At 38.3% G+C, this 18,801-nt stretch overlaps 1 protein-coding gene across 1 annotated transcript; it reads left to right on the top strand.

The window, feature by feature from the left end:
- Positions 1-1,261: 1,261 nt before the first annotated feature.
- LOC115021302 (secretagogin-like) lies at positions 1,262-15,057 on the top strand. The gene is made up of 11 exons (XM_029451649.1): positions 1,262-1,445; positions 1,913-1,983; positions 4,097-4,189; positions 7,469-7,558; positions 8,306-8,362; positions 8,556-8,633; positions 9,167-9,222; positions 9,564-9,609; positions 10,115-10,174; positions 13,588-13,656; positions 14,494-15,057. The coding sequence occupies exons 1-11, from the start codon at positions 1,376-1,378 to the stop codon at positions 14,623-14,625; spliced, it is 822 nt and encodes a 273-aa protein (XP_029307509.1). The 5' UTR covers positions 1,262-1,375; the 3' UTR covers positions 14,626-15,057.
- The last annotated feature ends 3,744 nt before the right edge of the window (positions 15,058-18,801 follow it).

The raw sequence follows: 18,801 nt of genomic DNA, 5'->3' as shown, positions 1-18,801 counted from the left end.
CCGTGCATCGACCTCGTTCTCTATGTGCAGTGTGAAAGGGGCCGACTTGACATTTGTCAGATTCAAGTCGGGGCCAAAGGTCGTACTGGTGCACCTTTTCCTATGGTGTCTTTCGATGTCTTTTTGTAGGATTATTCTGATAACATTTTGCTTCTTTGTCACTAATCATGGCTCTGAAATAACACTGCTGTAAATAGTTCATCTCCGATGTCAACAACTGCTTCAAGTTACAGTCTCAGTCCCAAAAATCTAACATTTTTCAGTTTGAAAGGTGTTTCAGAACACTGAGAAAAAAAGAAAAACACTACTTTGCAATAGGTTTAATGCGAACACGTGTGGCTGTGAGCTGTTGATATGTTTAGCCATTGCAAGGATATCACATGGACACCCTCTTCTGTGTGTTTGGGATTTCGGAAGCAGCTGGCTGTGTTTCTGTCAAGTTGTGTGAAAAACTGATGTTTTCAATCCTGAAAAATGAGAATCCCGCTTCATTACTGTTGGTGCACGGAGGGGAAAAAGTGAAAATAAGCAGTAGCATTGAGGGGAGACTCCTGAGTCTACGTGTGTATGACTGCATGATGTGAGTTGTACTGTATGTATATATGTGCTTTCATACATGTAGGAGTGTGCATGTGTATATATGTATGTGTAATATACACACTGATACATTCACACGCCTATGTGAACACAGCAAATCCTATATTGTTTTGGTACTAAGTACACTACTATACTAGGGGTTTGTTTGTAACTTATTTGGAATAAAAAAAAGTTGCCGGTGATGTCTTGATCCTTTGTTGTTTTTGCTCTCACATGTACATTGTGTTCATAAATGTAGAAATTAATTATTTGTATGTATTAATTTGTTATTACATGTAATCAATGTTACTTTCATCATTCAAAAAAGAAATGACGCAAATCAATGACTGTTTTCCTCGAGCTGGAAAAATAAAAATGCAAATGACATGTTTGCTCATCATCAGTCTTAATACGTTTTTTGTTCCATTTCGTTGTGGATCAATGTTTCACCAAGTCATTCACGCAAATAATTAAAATTAATTAAAATTTTAATTAAAATAATTAAAATAATTTGACAGGCTTTAAAATCACTGCACTGTCTTTTTTGTAACTGTTGTTGAAGATCTGCTTTGTAGTGTAACAATACAGCCACCAGATGGCAAATACAGTGCTACAGTATGCTCTCTCTCTCTCTTGCACTCACACACACACACACGCACACACATACACACACTCTCTTACTGAGAAGGTGTGGTTTTTACTAAGACAGAAAGAGCATATGTCAACCAAGCAGGCAACTGAACAGTGCAACACAGTTTGTCTCCTCTGTTGACAGCTTACTTTGCCTTTCTTTATCAAAATGGACAGTGCTTTTGATATCCTGGATGCAGCTGGTTTCCTGGAAATATGGCAACACTTTGATGCAGATGGTGAGTTAATGACATATTTATTTAATCTATTTTGTCCATGTACCCTAAACAGATGGTACAGTACTTTAAAATGCATCTCCTGCTGTCACACAACAGACCGTCCTTATTTGTGATGACAAATGTGATTCCTAGTTGTAGGAAGTAATAAAAAAATGTATGTTAAATATTGTTTTCATTGCAGAATAACTGTCCCGTTTGTGTCTGAAGAAAGTCCTATGTGAACGTATATTGGAAAAAGTACCATTTCACATATGTGCCATGTCTGAAAGGAGCTTGATACAAAATGGAAAGTGCACAGTTACAGCAAGCAGCAAGACTTTACACGGGTCAAACCTATAGTAACCTGAAAATAATTTAGTCGTGACTTTATACGTTCTCACTCAGTATTTGAATTTTGAAACGCATTTCATACTTGCTTCACTGGATCTATAGTCTAAGGACTTGTTTGTTTGTGTTTTAATGGACAGATAATGGCTACATTGAGGACAAAGAGCTTGATGACTTTTTCCGTCACATGATGAAGAGACTGGGTCCAAAGGTAAGTCAATTTTGTTTAAATTAATTAATCCATAACTTGCGTGCACGTCAAAGGCAGCTGAACAAGCACGAACATCATTTCCTTCTGCAAATGCATATGAGACTATACTGTGTCAAATATCTAATCAGCCAATCAGATGGCAGCAACTTAATGCATTTAGGAATGAGGACATAGATCTACTGAAGTCAAACAAAGTATCAGAATTGGGAAGAAATGGGATTTAAATGACTTTGAACGTTGGTTGTAGGTTTGAGTATTTCAGAAATCAATAATAATAATACAGTGTAAGTAATGTACATTACTGTTTTTAAACCAAAATCTTGTGAAGTGTATCTTGTCATTTACTTTAATGCACATGGTCTACTAGTACAGTCAACATTTATTGTGAAATTTACCATTAAATTCAATGATCTGCATGAAATGGTAATTCATTTTCTCATGCTTAGGTTAATTATTTAATATAAGACACCATTTATCAACATTAAATCTTGAATCAGATTCTAGGATATACATTTGGCTTCACACACAGACTGCAGTACTTGTGAACTCTGTGTGGGCAGCTGAAGCTTTATGCAGTCATCTCGATGGGGGTGGGGTGAGTAACGATGGCAAGCGAAACACAATTAAAGAGCTCTGGACACTGTCAAAGGAAAAGTTACCTACCTGTTATAATGGAAAATCAAGTGGGCATACAACTATTAGCACATGTTCAGTGTGTGTTTGCTTGTGATTGGACTGCCTCAGACACTAACGGGGTAAAATTAAACAAACAGACCACCGAACACTCACTTTGTTTCTCTGATGTTTGCTTTTAATTATGAATGCCCCCAGGAATAAGTACTGTTGTGCATTTCTCATGATACAGGAAGCCTATTATATTATATTCAGCCATTGGGTGACATTAACCACATGTTTACTTTCTATTTTTTGTCTTTTTATTTCCTCTAGTGAAACAACTCCAGTAATTATGCAGATATTTCTTACATGAAGCAACACAATTTTCAATGAATTGCTCTGAATCTGCATGTGATACACTGTAATATATTAGTTAGAACCTGAATACACAAGTTTGTTATGCAGTGTATTTGCTTTCAAAATTTCTGCTTAGCAACAGGAGATCACTGGCGCCAAACATGAGTGTCCTGATAAAACTAAACCTGATGAGGAAGACAAATTGTTGTAATGAGCAAGCATCCGGCACCAGCTAGTCGGCAGACTTTGTGCTCTGCACTGCATGAAACCATGAATCAAGGCTTCAGCGCCGCAGATCAACAGGTTTCTATAGTTACAGTTCAGTGATGGGGGGTTTGTAAAATAACCACAATGGCTGAAAATATTCTCGCCTTCAGTTGCTTCCTGCTTAGTCTGAGCTCTGGTTGAGAAAGAGTGGTCTGGACAGGAAAAGGAAATATGATTCTTAACTCAGATAAGCACGCAACAAGCTATCGTAGCTTTTTCATCTCACTTTATCCTTTGATATGATCTGCTAGAATATGTTCATACTCCACATCCTGAAGTGCATCACGCTTCATGAGTGAATTTACTCACTGACTGTTTATTATCTATAGCTACGTGCTGTAGACTAATGAGAGAGTTTAGATGGGCTATAATATTTCACTGAGGTATTTGCAGTAAACTGCTCGCTGGAGCCAAAGGTAGTCAAGTCCTGGACTAACACAACTGTACATGCATTAAAACTCACACAATCATGGCACTATGGATTAGAAAAATCTCATATTCAGGAGGGAATGTTTGTGGTGAGAAACAGTATTTGTTGTGTTTATTAGAAAGACCACGGACATGTAGAGTGAGCAGCATAAACGCTTTACAGGCAGTTACACAGCAAACCTTGAGAGGAAAAAGGAGATCAAAGGAGTATCCATGGTGACAAATCTTAAAATACTGTGATTAGTCAGCCGGTTACGTTTTTAAATCCTTTGATATCGTTTTTTTCAAAAAATAAAATAAAAATGTGACTAAGGATTCAGTGTAAAACAACAAGTAATCAATTAATTACAATTTACTGTATCTACCATTTAACTTTGCCCCATCATATCTGTGTCCAGGTTCATTATGGCTTTAAGTTGCATTTTAATCTGTTGTGTCTCTACAGGAGAAAGTGACTGAAGAGAAAGTCCAGAGGCTGAAGCAAAGGTTTATGTCCGCCTACGATGTCACTGCTGATGGGAAACTACAGATTCAGGAGGTACTATACAATTTCTACGTCTAAAATCTCTCCCTCATTCACTTGATTTCCTTCATATGTAAGAAAGGGTATTTTATAGTTAGTGAAGATGAACTCTTGATATATAAAATCCTCCTTCATAGTTATGGTCCATAAACAAACTAAGCAGTTTGGCATCATCCAGCAGCAGTCAACTCACTCCCTCACTACACCACTTTCTCCGTCACCATCTGCTAAACGTCCTCTTTATTCTACAATGCATCGTCCATCTCCTCCGCCCCTTCTTTTTCTCTCTCTCTCTCTCTCCTCTCCTCTCCTCACTTCTCTCTCATCTCTCTCTCGTCTCTCTCTCTCATCTCTCTCCTCTCTCTCTCTCTCTCCTCTCTCTCTCCTCTCTCTCTCTCCTCTTCCTCCTCTCTCTCTCCTCTCTCTCTCATGCTCTCTCTCTCCTCTCTCTCTCTCTCCTCTCTCTCTCTCTCTCTCTCATATATATGTAGCCAACATATGATGCAGCTTGTACTATGCAGCTGTTTAAGGTCATTTTGATTGCATTGCTTTTTCAGTCTCCAGTCAGAGTAATCGATGCAGCGCTTGGCACAGCAGCAGTGCTTCATAGACCATTCATTAGGTCATCACTTAATGCATTGTCCTCATAGACCCCACATGCTTTGGCTTTTACTCATACTGTAGAGCTAGAAAATAAAATCAATACAATACACTTACAACTGATTCACTGTGGCTGATGCAGGAACAGTATGGTCAAACCTCTTTGTAGCTACACGCCCTGCCAACTAGGCACCCATCCGACTGTTTCTTTCCGATTGATACCCGTGGCATTTTTCTTTTCCAAATGTAAATCTGTATACCTCACTGTTTGAATCTTATTGGAACATTAACATATGTTATGTGACTTAATGAATGTAGCTGATAGCAGAAACACCGTCATTGACAAAGAAACTGTACACACAATACTGTACAGTACTGTATTTAGTGTGGATTGCTCATACATGTTCAAAACCTGATCTACCTTTTGAGGCCAGTGTCTGACTGGGTGATCCAGCGACTCAGAACAGTAAGAATATAGGACTAGGCTCATGTTGTGAACATACATGATAAATATGTCTCTACTGACTAGTTTTTGTCTTCTATTTCTCCTTATATGTTCGACTCTCCTCTACAAATAGCACTAGGAAGAAGTTAGGGAGCCCATCCCAAAGCATTAGTATCCTGTGCACTTGTAGCATACTTAATTAATGGCAATGATCCTGAATTGAGAAACTTGTCATGGATCTGGCAGAGACTCACTTTTACTCACTTCAGTGGTGGATACTTGATTAAATGAGGGTTTCAAACTTGTCATCCATCATCTTTTAACTGCCATCTATAAAGCTCTATACAGTCTGAAGAGTTACACTCTACTGGTGTATGCGTAGGTGTATGTTATTACCCCTTGTGTCTCACTTTAAAAAAGGTGTGCCCGATGTCCTTAGAGGACAAAATGTCCATCCATCCATCGTCTACCGCTTATCCGGGGGTCAGGTCGTGGGGGCAGCAGCAGTTCCAGTAAGGAACCCCAAACTTCCCTTCTCCGGGTCACATCCTCCAGCTCCAACTGAGGGATCCCGAGGCGTTCCCAGGCCAGTGAGGAGATAGGACGTGCCTGGAACACCTCCCTAGGGAGGCGCCCAGGTGGCATCCTTAATAGATGCCCGAACCACCTCAACTGGCTCCTTTCAACGTAAAGGAGCAGCGGCTCTACTCCGAGTCTCTCACGGATGGCTGAGCTTCTCACCCTATCTCTAAGGGAGACGCCAGCCACCCGTCTGAGAAAACACATTTCGGCCGCTTGTACCCGTGATCTCGTTCTTTCGGTCATGACCCAGCCTTCATGTCAGTAGGTGAGGGTATGAACGAAGATCGACCGGTAGATTGAGAGCTTTGCCTTCTGGCTGCGTCATAATTTCACTGTTGTTATTCATTTTTTATTATTTTTATTATTGTCTGTACACTAAATGCTAGGGTTTTCACAGTCTGGGATTTATCAATGATTAGCAGCAGAAAAGCACTTGTTACCTTAGAAGCACATGTCCCCTTCCTAGAACTGCTATAATAATACTATCTATTGATATTATTTTCCACTTTTACTGAGTAAAGTTTTTATCAACATCAGTTCTGATCAAAATTACAAAATATTGATTAATTTTCAGAATGTTTTTGTTTGTTACATAATGCCACTGTTGCTTTTTATGAAAGGAAAACATAGATATATTTTCTGTATAATAGGGGGGGTATTTCTTTTCACAGTCTCATGTGTCTGATTTGCAACAACATTGATTTTGATACATTGAATCAAACTTGTGTAGAACTTAAAAATTGTTGTTTTAATGGGGACATTTTTATTCTTAAAAGGTCTGCTTGTCTGTATTTTGTCTACACGGTTATATACTTATTTTAGGAGATGAGGTTTAACTTCTAAAAAGAAAACTCACATTTTGCTAAAATCTATGCCATATGCAATGCCAGAAGCAATAACCAGCCAAAATGACAAAAACGAAAATCCATAGTGAGGGTTAAGACAAGACTACTGTGGGTATTATAAATATGCTACTTTGTTATCCAATTACTGACAGTAAGTGTTTCTTTCCTGAACTCTGGAGTTGCCAGCACTGTTGGTGCATTGCGCTTTTTTCTGACTGTTCTTTAGCTTTGTGAATCAATTGGCCGCAGTGTCATTTTGTATTATAAATAGATTGATGATGGAGGCCAGTTTAATCTGCTAATGGAGTGCTGATACTATTAAAGAAGGACAGGAAAGAACATGAACTGGAGAGGAGCCAGGACGAACTGGTGTAGTGCTGCAAATCACAGTAAACATAAATTCTCACACGTCCCTCGTATGTAGCAATGCAGATATTTTCAGTTTGCGGAGGTTGAGAGAGATCTGTTGCTGAAACTTCTGCTGCCATCCAATAAAGGTGAATTCAAATAGAAAGTCTCTTATACTGTACAGTGTCGACAGTTTATCAGGATAATCCATAAGCTTCATTGACACAAATGTCAATAGTCATTGGATCGATTTCTTCTGTAGAAAATCAAACTAATTAAAACTGACCCCTGATCTGATCAGAATTACAACACCAGACCAGGTTAGACAATTGTTCTGGAGTTTACATGACTGCTCTACACTTGGTTCTTCTCTCTTTTAGAATAAAATGGACAATACTTAACCAGATAGAAAGCCTCATAGAATTGCATTATCCAATCACTGCTGCCTGTTCTGGCCTCTGCCCTGTTTTCTAGTTGGCCAATATGATCCTCCCTGAAGATGAGAACTTCCTGTTAATTTTCCGCAGAGAAGCTCCTCTGGACAACAGTGTTGACTTCATGAAGGTAAGATAAAAGATTATAAACTATTAGGAATAGATTGGTTATAATGTGTCACTGAAAGGCTATAAGACCAGTATTATACAGGAGCATTAAACTAGTACTACACACCTGTGGTAAAACAATCTTGTGCATGCGGCTGAGAGCAACAACAGTGTGCGTGCAGTGTAGTGTATTACCGTCTGCCACCTCGTTCACTGGCCAGGAGCTGCACATGGTTGCTCAGGCTCAACACGCTACCAGCAGCTGGTGGGCAGCACAGTTGTGCTTGGTAAATAATGTAGCTAACAGCTAGCGTCAATGGAGGTTGCATTATGATGCGTTCAATTGTATTTAGTAAGCATTTGTATTGGGCAAAGGTAAACTATAACGTTGTCGTTGAACGAAATTGTGACCGGGGCATCTCTAACACTATTTGTAGAATTAGATTCCAGTGGCGGGATAACGTAAAACAGTTGCAACACATTCAAGTATGAGGAAGTCTCCCAACAACCTCAGCACTATGATTCTAAACTGACTTAAGTAGTGGTGATAACATGCATTGCAGGGTTGTTTTTTTTGATAATGTTTCAATTACAAGTTGCATCTAATCAAGTGTGATATTTTTAACAGTGAATCACAGTTCTCATTGTAAATGTTGCATCAGAAAAACACAACATAATAACACTACTTGCTATGATGACTAGTTCAAATTCACCTTTCACCACTGTTGCACATTGCATGTCAGCATTTGCCCTTTCCTGCACACTGTAGATATGGAGGAAATACGATGTTGACTGCAGCGGCTACATATCAGCTCGGGAGCTTAAGGTAAAGTTGCCAACACAACAAAATGCACATCCCTTCACACAACCGAACCAGTTATACATGTTTTTTCTGTATGAGGAACCAAATTCATTGACAAATAATGACTGTAGCCCTCAGCCACTATTTCAGATGTTTGTCCTCTTCCTCGCTATAAAATCCTGGAATGTCTGACGATGAGATAAACTTTTGTTCTTAGGCCTTCCTGGGAGATCTGTTCCAACAACATCACAAGGATGTCTCATCTGATAAACTGGAGGAGTACACAGACACAATGGTAGTAATACAGCTTTAGCATCTAAGGTGTTTTTAGTCAGGTGTGAACAACAAATCTTTGTTGAAATCGGCAAGAGGAGAGCTAGTTATTGTTAGCTGTTAGCAGCTGGTGGGCAGCACAGTCCTGCTTGGCTAAATAACGGAGCTAACAGCTGAAGTTAATGGAGTAAAGATTTGGATTGGGCGAAGCTCAATTTTAACGCTATCATGATGTTTTCAAATGTAATCTTGTAAAATGTAGATTTCTGGGAGAAAATTGAATAAATACAGTTGTTTGAAGATGTTTTCCCAGCAATATAAAATAGATATTAGAGAGATAATTATAACCTGTTTAACTTCCTAACAAACCAGTCTCTAAACGGTAATAAATTAATTGAAATGGAAAATCCAATCACCATGCTTATTTTCACAAAAAGAAGTTGAAAAGACTGAAAAGAAAAGACAGTGCGAGTGAGAAAGAAAGAAGCCAGAAAGAGAGATTCACAGTCGCTGAAGGTTTTTTTTATGTCTCAGTACCTCTCGTTTTTCTTGCAGATGAAAATCTTTGACAAAAACAAGGATGGCTTTTTGGATTTGAACGACTTGGCCAGGTACTTTTCAAAGAGCAGGAAGATCTATTTTAAAAAGTCTATGTTAAGATGTCTGTCACCTGTAATTGTATTTGCATTACTCAAGTGACAGATGGTTATAATGTTCATAAAAAGAGATTTATCACATTTTGCCAAATGTTAACTGAGAGAGCTAAAAGCAACTGAATGGGGATTTCTACATTGTTACTTTCGGTATTACAGTAGAACAAAATACTAAACTCTGACTATTAGTGTTTTGATTACGAAGAAAAAAATAAAAAGATGCACCAACCTGTGGTGAACTCTTAAATAAATCTTGACTATTTCATCGCAATAATAACTCGTTTTTCCACCTCCATTAGGATCTTGGCTTTAGAGGAGAACTTCCTCCTCCAGTTCCAAATGGATGTAAGTGTATTCTACATATTTTTCTTTAATATTTGTCAGTAGTGTAGTGTATACCAACATCTAGGTACTTTTCAATACTTTTTTGTTAAAATCGGTTAAGTATTAGAACTTCGCAATGTTCACAACTTGTTGTAGGACAAATGTGGTGTTTCTATAGTTTCAGACAGTCCAGTAAATATTACCTTAGATTAGTCATTTACTCTATGTAGAAAATTAAAAAGTTAAGATTTTCATTATAAATGCATTTCGACACTCGTCGTTTATCCGATATTGATAGTATAGAATCCCTATTGTTTTAGTTTCATGTATTGTTTCCATTTAGAGTATTGTGATACTTAACTATTGTATTGGTATCAAAATCAAAATGTCGGTATTGTGACAACACTATTTGGCAGTTGAAAACATAAGTAAATCATGTGGCAACCGTTAATTAAGTTCTGTTCTGTTATTTTAAACTCATTTCTCTCCTCCAATATTCTCACAACTCCTCTCTTCTTTTCCCAAGGCCAGCGGTAAAGACGAGAGAAAGAGAGACTTTATGAAGATCTTTGAACATTATGATGTTGTAAGTACAACAACACACTGGGTGGGACACAGATGATGACTGCTATTTCATAAGTTTATGTCCTACAGGAAACTATGTGACAATATGGACAATTAACACAGAGGGCTTCTGACCAAAAGGTTGCAGGTTTGTATTGTCAGCTAGCCTGTAGGAAATGCTATGTTGCAGAGGAGGACAGCAAACACTCTCTCTCAATATCTTACTTTATAGATATATAAAGATATACAAAAGAAATCCAGCCCAATTGACACTCTCAAATTTGCATAATGTGGCATTCGTCTGATACATTTTGTATTATTAAGTGATACACTATCAACAGGTTAGACATGCGTATCTGTATATGTTTACTTTTCCGATCCGATGAAAAGTTGGACGTATTTGGACTCTAACAAATTTTCGTATGCCGGTTTCTGTCATACGGATATGTGTGACACGGCCTTTATATCATGTTCATGACCTTTCCTGTAAAGTGCAAGTACAAATGGCCCGTGTGTTAATTCTGCCTCACTTACTTTAATGCTTGGAGAAGTTTTGTGACCTGTGGGCACCATCAGCCTCCAGTCACTCATGTTTCACACTGTGGCTGCTTTTATCAAGCACTTAACAAACACTTAACACTTAATAAAGCCAGTTTTATTTGTTACTGTGTACCGCCCTCCTGGTCCGTATTCTGAATTTCTATCTGAATTCTCAGAATTTTTATCAAGTTTAGTCCTTAAAACAGATAAAGTAATTATTGTAGGTGACTTTAATATTCATGTGGATGTTGATAGTGACAGCCTTAATAATGCATTTATCTCAATATTAGATTCAATTGGGTTCAGTCAGAATGTACATGAACCAACTCACTGTTTAAACCACACTCTGGACCTTGTTCTGGGATATGGTGTTGAAATTGAAAGTTTATCAGTGTGTCCACATAATCCTCTTTTATCAGACCATTTTTTAATAACTTTTGAAGTCCTGTTACTGGACTACAAGCCAGTAGGCAAAATATCCTACGCTCGATGTTTATCTGAAAGTGCTGTGACTAAATTTAAGGAAGTGATTCCATCAGCACTTAATTCAATACCAGGACTCAATATCAATATAATGGAGGACTTTAGTCCCTCCCAAATGAATCATCTTGTTGATAGCGCTGCAGCCTCACTGCCAATAACACTCGACTCTGTCGCTCCTCCAAAGAAGATCATAAAACAGAAAAAGAAAGCTCCATGGCTTAATTTACAAACTAAAACAAAAATCGAGAAATCTTGAAAGTAAATGGCGTTCCACTAAATTGGAAGAATCTCGTTTAGTCTGGTTAGATCATCTTAAAACGTATAAGAAGGCTCTCCGTAATGCCAGAGCAGCTTATTACTCTTCCTTAATAGAAGAAAATAAGAACAACCCCAGGTTTCTTTTCAGCACTGTAGCCAGGCTGACAGAGAGCCACAGCTCTACAGAGCCTTCTGTTCCTATATCTCTCAGTAGTGACGACTTCATGAGCTTCTTTAACGATAAAATTATAATTATTAGAGACAAAATTAATCTCCTCCTGACCTCAATTGATAATGACTTAACTTCAACTGCCGGAATTTTAAAAACATCTGTAACTCCTGAAATATATCTAGACTGTTTTACTCCAATCAACCTTAACCAACTAACTTCAACAATCTCATCGTCTAAGCCATCAACCTGTCTTTTAGACCCGATTCCAACTAAACTGTTTAAAGAAGTTTTACCCTTAATTAACACCTCGTTATTAAATATGATCAACCTGTCTCTATTATCTGGCTACGTACCACAATCCTTTAAAGTAGCTGTAATAAAACCACTTCTTAAAAAGCCTAGTCTTGATCCAGAGGTTTTAGCCAACTATAGGCCGATATCTAACCTTCCCTTTCTCGCTAAAATCCTTGAGAAAGCAATTGCAAAACAGTTATGTGATTTTTTTATATAATAATAGTTTATTTGAGGTTTTTCAATCTGGATTTAGAGTTCATCATAGCACAGAGACGGCACTGGTGAAAGTTACCAATGACCTTCTATTGGCATCAGACAAAGGACTCGTCTCTGTTCTTGTCTTGTTAGACCTCAGTGCTGCTTTCGACACTGTTGATCATGACATTCTACGACAGAGACTGGAACATTGTGTTGGCATAAAAGGAACCGCACTAAGCTGGTTCAAGTCCTATTTATCTGAGCGATCTCAATTTGTACTTGTTAACGATAAATCCTCCATGACAGCCAAAGTCAGTCTTGGAGTTCCGCAGGGTTCTGTACTTGGACCGATTCTATTCACCTTATAAATGCTTCCTTTGGGCAATATTATAAGGAACCACTCTATAAACTTTCATTGTTATGCGGATGATACCCAATTATATCAATTAAACCAGATGAAACCAATCAATTGGCTAAACTTCAAGCATGCCTTAAGGACATAAAAACTTGGATGTCTAGCAACTTTTTGATGTTAAACACAGACAAAACTGAAGTTATTATACATGGCCCTAAACTCTGGATTAGCCCCTAGTTATGCTGCTATAGGCTTAGACTGCCGGGGGACACCTCCCTGCTCTCTTCCTTCTCTTCCTCTCTCCTCCCTCTCTTCTTCTCCCTCTCCATCTGTATGCATTTATGTAAATGTATGTTAGTAACTCATCATCCGGGGCATCATCCCCGGAGTGTCTGTCTCTCATGTGGCAGGTTGCCACTGATAAAGTTTACGTCAGGATCATGAATCGTGGCTGCGCCTGCTGCCCTGGTCCTGCTGGACACCGGGAAGCCTTTTTGACATTTTCCTGGATTCATCCATACTTTCTTTTTTTTTTCAACACAACACAATTTCTGTCAAATGTTGTATTTGTACTATGTTGTTTATCCTGTACACACGACATCTATTGCACGTCTGTCTGTCCTGGGAGAGGGATCCCTCCTCAGTTGCTCTCCCTGAGGTTTCTTCCATTTTTCCCCCTTTAATTTTGGGGTTTCTTTTAGGAAGTTTTTCCTTGTGCGATGCGAGGGTCTAAGGACAGAGGGTGTCGTAACCTGTACAGTCTGTAAAGCACACTGAGACAAATGTATAATTTGTGATATTGGGCTATACAAATACATTTGATTTGATTTGATTTAACAGCAACTAGCAGCTTTTGTGTGAAGGGTTACAAGCATCAATTTATTTCTCTACAATTTGTGTGTATTTCAAATAAATGTAATGTGAATAGCTATATGATTAGCAGGCAAAACACTCCTGGGTTCTTTCTATAGCTACTCCAAGGCATGCTGGGAAGTGTTTCTGTCCTACTAATGAACCAAAGGAATACGCCCAGAAAAGGAGGACAAATGACTGAGTGAATAATGTGAGTGGGATGTGAATTAGATGAAGTAATCCTCCATTTCTGTCTTTTCCCTTTTCTTTCTTGCCTGTTCAGAGTAAGACAGGAGCGCTGGAGGGTCCTGAGGTGGACGGCTTTGTCAAAGACATGATGGGGCTGGTCAGGGTACGACACTATGATGCTGTTTTTTGAGAACATGCTTTCTGACAGAGCGTTGTTTACCAAAAATGTACGATTACTGTAATTTACAGGTATATATATCACATATTGCTGATAATATTCCTTCTCCATGTCCTGTACACGTAGGGCTTGGTATTGAACCCCCAATACCTTTTAGGTACCTGCCAAAATCTCTAACAATAGAAATTACTGAGAATTAATTATTTCAGTTAAATGCACAAATATCATATCATATCAACTTGTCGACCTTGAAGATTCACTACTTTCTATGAAATATAATTATAAGAATAAAATGAATTTTTAATTGATGGTAATATTAAGCAATTTTGGGATGCTACTCTGGACTCTGTAATATTAAAATGGACATTTCTTTTGACAATTTATATACACAAACTAGGGCTGCACGATATGAGGAAAATATGGAATATGAGATAAAACAATATTATTTGTGATATATAAACAGATATTAAAGTGTACTCAGTTGGACCTTTCCAACATTATTTTATTGAACTGAACACAAAAAGGCACCAATAAAAAAAAGAATTAGTTACATTTTAAAGTCAGTGCAATCTCGCAGTGTAGCCCTAACACAAACCTTTAGTCTGTTAATGAAGAATATTAATCAAATACAAAAATTGTTGTTACTTGCAGCCCGACAACTCTCTATAAAACCGCAAGTTTTTTGACTGGAAAATTCAGAATTATTAACGCTTGAAGATCTGCTGAGCACTTAATGTGACACCACTCTGGCATAGTGTTGTTTACGGACTATAAGTATAATGTCTTTCCACTCTCCCTCTCTCTTCTGTCTGTCCTCTCCAGCCCAATCTCACAGGTCCTGAGCTGGACAAACTGCGAGGCGTCCTGCTGCGTCACTGTGACGTCAACAAGGACGGAAAGATCCAGAGAAATGAGCTGGCTCTGTGTCTGGGAGTCAAACCTAAACTTAGTTAGAGAGCTGTATTATGAGATGGTATCATGAAACAAGCACTCTGTATTCGTTGTATAGTCAACAATGGTAGAATGTGGTGTTTTGATACAGATCAGTCTAATTACTCGGATATTTAAGGTCAATATTTATACAGTTATTTGATCCTGGAAGTGATAGAAACAATTTGATATCGTGTGATGAAAAATAAAATCAAAGTCTGCAGATCTTCTATAACTTGAAATCTTTTCTCGTGCATGAAGAAAAGCAAGAGATGTGAATGTTTTTTGGATAATAAGAATGTGCTGTGAGATTTGTGGCATATTAATCAGTTGGTCGGTGCTGGAGTTGTTTGGCCATTTGCATGTTTCTCTGTCAAAGAAGGCTTAAGTATAGTATGTTGTTGTAATTGTAATATCACGCGCTGCAGAGGAAATAAATAGATGAAGTGATGCATATTGTTTTCTTTTTTCCCTACTGTAATGTAACAGCTCTTTTAAATAAATATAAATTAAACTCTTAAACTTAGTCAAAATGTAAACAAAAAATAATTAAATTAGGTTTTCTTTACTTACTGAGGGAGGTAACGTTTTGATCTGATAATGTAATATAGCATTAGTGTTAATCCTAAAACCATCATTTTATATAGCAAATCAGAATTGTATCATTAAAACATCTTTAAAAGAAACCTTAGTTATGTTTACAAGTGTTGACAAGCTGTTACAATATTATATATTATATATAAGGCAGAAATGCTGTAAGAATTAGAAATAATTATGTAAATGATTCAAAATTTAAAGCTTTTTCTAAAAGCATTCAAAACACTATACTGATGGTGGTCCAATATGAGGAATGAATTACAATAGAATAGTTTCTTGAATTTCACATTCTCCATGCAATGACACTTTTTTTAAATAACACATTATTGCAGAAAAATATTTGGTGACATTGAAGAGCCACCAGAAGTGAGGGAAAGCGTTCTTTGTATGAAGAACTACAGCATAAAATAATATGACCATATATGAATCACGAAACAAAACTAACATCTCGTAAAGAACAACAAAGCCCCTGGTCATGTAAACTTGATATTCTTTGTGTAAATCAATATAGCTGTAGAGGTTAACTGAGGCCTTAACATCTGAACTGTTTCATCTCCAGACACAATGTAACTTCTCCTGTGAGATGCACCGAGCCGACAGGTCGAGTCTTTGTTTGTTAAATCTAAGCCAGAGATTGAAAACCAGCATGGTTAAGTAGATGGAAACCCCCCCCGGCCACTAAAAGGGAGCTAATGGTGCGGACCTAAAAGCTTCACTCTGCCTCAGACCGCCTGATTGCCTTTCAAGTCCCCACAAAGCTGTAGTGTTTGGTTTGATCTAGTCTCCATCTTTGTCTGTGTGTGTTTTCATTAAACAGAGAGACACAACGACAAACATTAAACGACAAACAAAAAGAGACTTTAGATAGTGTGTTTTTGTACAGTAAATAGATACACTTATGTAAGTGTTTGCGTGTGTGTATTGTGCTTTACAGTGAAGGGCTTACGATTGTGTGTATTTGTGTGGGCAGAGCAGCTGCTGCACAGCTGCCGAAAAACAAACAGCTTCCCATTTAGGCTGAAAGCTTTACTCACCCTCTTTTCACAGGCCTCATTAACGGTGGATGTTTATCGGGTTTTGTGGTGGAGTAGCAGGGAATTACAATAAAACACTATCAGATGATTCTCATCCTGAAAGTAGAGTTGAAGCAAAGTTAAAGCCCTCTAATGTATGCAGAATTAATAACATATTCTCTTTCAATTGCAAAATAATACTTAAATTATCTCGGTAGAAAAGTAGAAGCAAGATGAGATTAGCTGCTTTCTCTGATTTCTCTGAATTAAGCTCCATTGTGGATAGATAACAGTGCTTCAGACTGATTCTGGAATTTCCTTCTATACTTTTTGTATACCTTGTTATAGTTTTTTGGTTTTCTCAACCTACCAAGAAACATATCTACGCCTCAGGGCTTGAGACTAACGGCGTCCCGGGGACGGCAGAAAATGTGTTTGGGACGGACAGAGATCTTGACAGACGACAGGCGGTTTTGCCGATATAACCAGCACTGCTGAGTATAGCAAATGACACGCTGACTAATGTTAAACCGGAGCGTGTCATCTCTGTAACTATAGTTACTATCAGCGCGAGACCTACTACTAAAAATATGAAGATTCTAAAAGTTTCCCGAGGTACGTTCAGGCAGTACCAGTCCATCTATCCCCTCAGTCACAAGCAAAGGTCTGAGGTAAGGACACATTTAAATGGAGAACTGTAGCCAAGGTGGCAAAGTTCTTCAATGTGTTTAGTTAGCAGAGCTAACGGCTGACGTGACAGAGCTAAACATGGAGGACAATGAAGCGTTAACAGTGAACTACAGTTTCGACCAAGTGTCCATAAAGCCTTTTGTGTCCGACTGAATGCTGGTGCCGAGGAGCTCCTCAACATTTCTGTCAGAGAGCCCTGAAAGCCAACTTCTCCTTTGTGCACTTACAACACATACGGCGATAAAAGCACAGCCAAAATGGAGCTTAGTTCAACAGAAATGATAAATTAATAGAATCAGAGAAAGCAGCTAATCTCATCTTGCTTCTACTTTTCTACTGAGATAATTTAAATGAGTATTATTTTGCAATTGAAAGAGAATATGTTATTGATTCTGCGTACATTAGAGTGCTTTAACTTTGCTTCAACTCTACTCTGATGATTAAGCAACATTCAGTGTCCGGCCGATCTGCTCCCACAAATAAACTTTTCTGTCTGTTGTGATACAGACGCGATAAAAACGAGGGTGACGAGTCCAGCCCCATCTAATATATAATTGGTTCCCTGAAAAGGAGTGACAGGGACGACACCAGTGACTTTATGAACAGTTCAGAGCTATATGGAGAAGTATTAAGTATATTTCTTAAACATTTTAATGGTGTTTTTATTATGCTTCAGCATTGTTGCAGCATTGCAGCTAACAACTAACAAGTATAGATGATAATAAAGTTAAAGACCAACATTCTGACTTCAGGACCGTTTAAATTGTTTTTCGGGACGGTTCCAGGATGATGGTGAAAAAGGTCTGGAGCCCTGCTAAGCATGTTGTTCCATTCATTCAGTGATGTGGGCCTTATTGAACTGTTGCCTCACAGTCAAAGCGCCCTGGACCAGCATTGCTCTGAGCTCCTAAACAGGTTATCAGGTAGTTATTTAGTGGTGTTCAATTGCTGTCACATTAACAAGTGCTTCACCTGGGGCGTTGTAGCTCTAGTGCGTGATCTGTTGTAGATGAAGCCAGGAACACGACACAAATGATGCAAAACCAAGAAAAATGAAGGGGGAAGATACGGTCAAACACAAAGGGCATGTTACGTTTAACCTTTTGTAAGGGACTAAATGCACATCATATGTGCAACCTAGGGTTGGGCGATATGACAGTATACATCGTGCAACAGTAGAAATGTGTCCAGCGTTAGAGATTTGGTGATACTGTTTCCACCACGGTAGCGGTATCGCTGATGGCAGGAGGGCTTCTATTTTTGCACCTGTTAACCTTAAAACCTGTAACACTTAAAAGTATTGTTCTCAGGGACCTTAAAGCTTCCGTCTTGAATTGTTTTTTGTTTTACTGGTTTGAGTCTTTTGTTTTTAAAGGGCCTACGAAATGATAAACATGAATTTCTACTGATGATAGTAAATGCTATTTGTGGTGTAAAATGATGTGTTATTTATGACACAATGATCGCAGTATTTAATAGATCATGATTTAGTATGTCAACCACCGATGTTTACATTGCCGCTACCGGAAACACCCGACGCCGTGTTCTGACGTCACAAGTAGAAAACAGTCCACCAGTATACACAGGCAGCACTCTATGTCGGACTCTGGCTCGGATAATTCGACAGAATAGAGTGACAGTGAGTTGTCACTCGTTGCACCTTCAAGAAGAGGAGTTTATTGAAGAAGATGCCGATGTCGTGGATTTAGATCATGCGGGCGAGTTTAACCTGATGGAAACAGAGCAGCTCGAGACACAGTGTTCAAGATAGAGACACAGACGGGAGCGAACATGCGGATGATGGTGACGGTGATTCTGGATTTGGTGGAGATCATTTGACGATAGTTCATAGAACTTCTCAATATATAGTAAATACATCATAATAAAACGTAACATTATC

The sequence above is a fragment of the Cottoperca gobio genome, chromosome 16, assembly GCF_900634415.1.
Source record: "Cottoperca gobio chromosome 16, fCotGob3.1, whole genome shotgun sequence".
In the NCBI taxonomy this organism is placed as follows: domain Eukaryota; kingdom Metazoa; phylum Chordata; class Actinopteri; order Perciformes; family Bovichtidae; genus Cottoperca; species Cottoperca gobio.
Note: the sequence above shows the minus strand (reverse complement) of the source record. Positions and strands in the feature narration are given on the sequence as shown.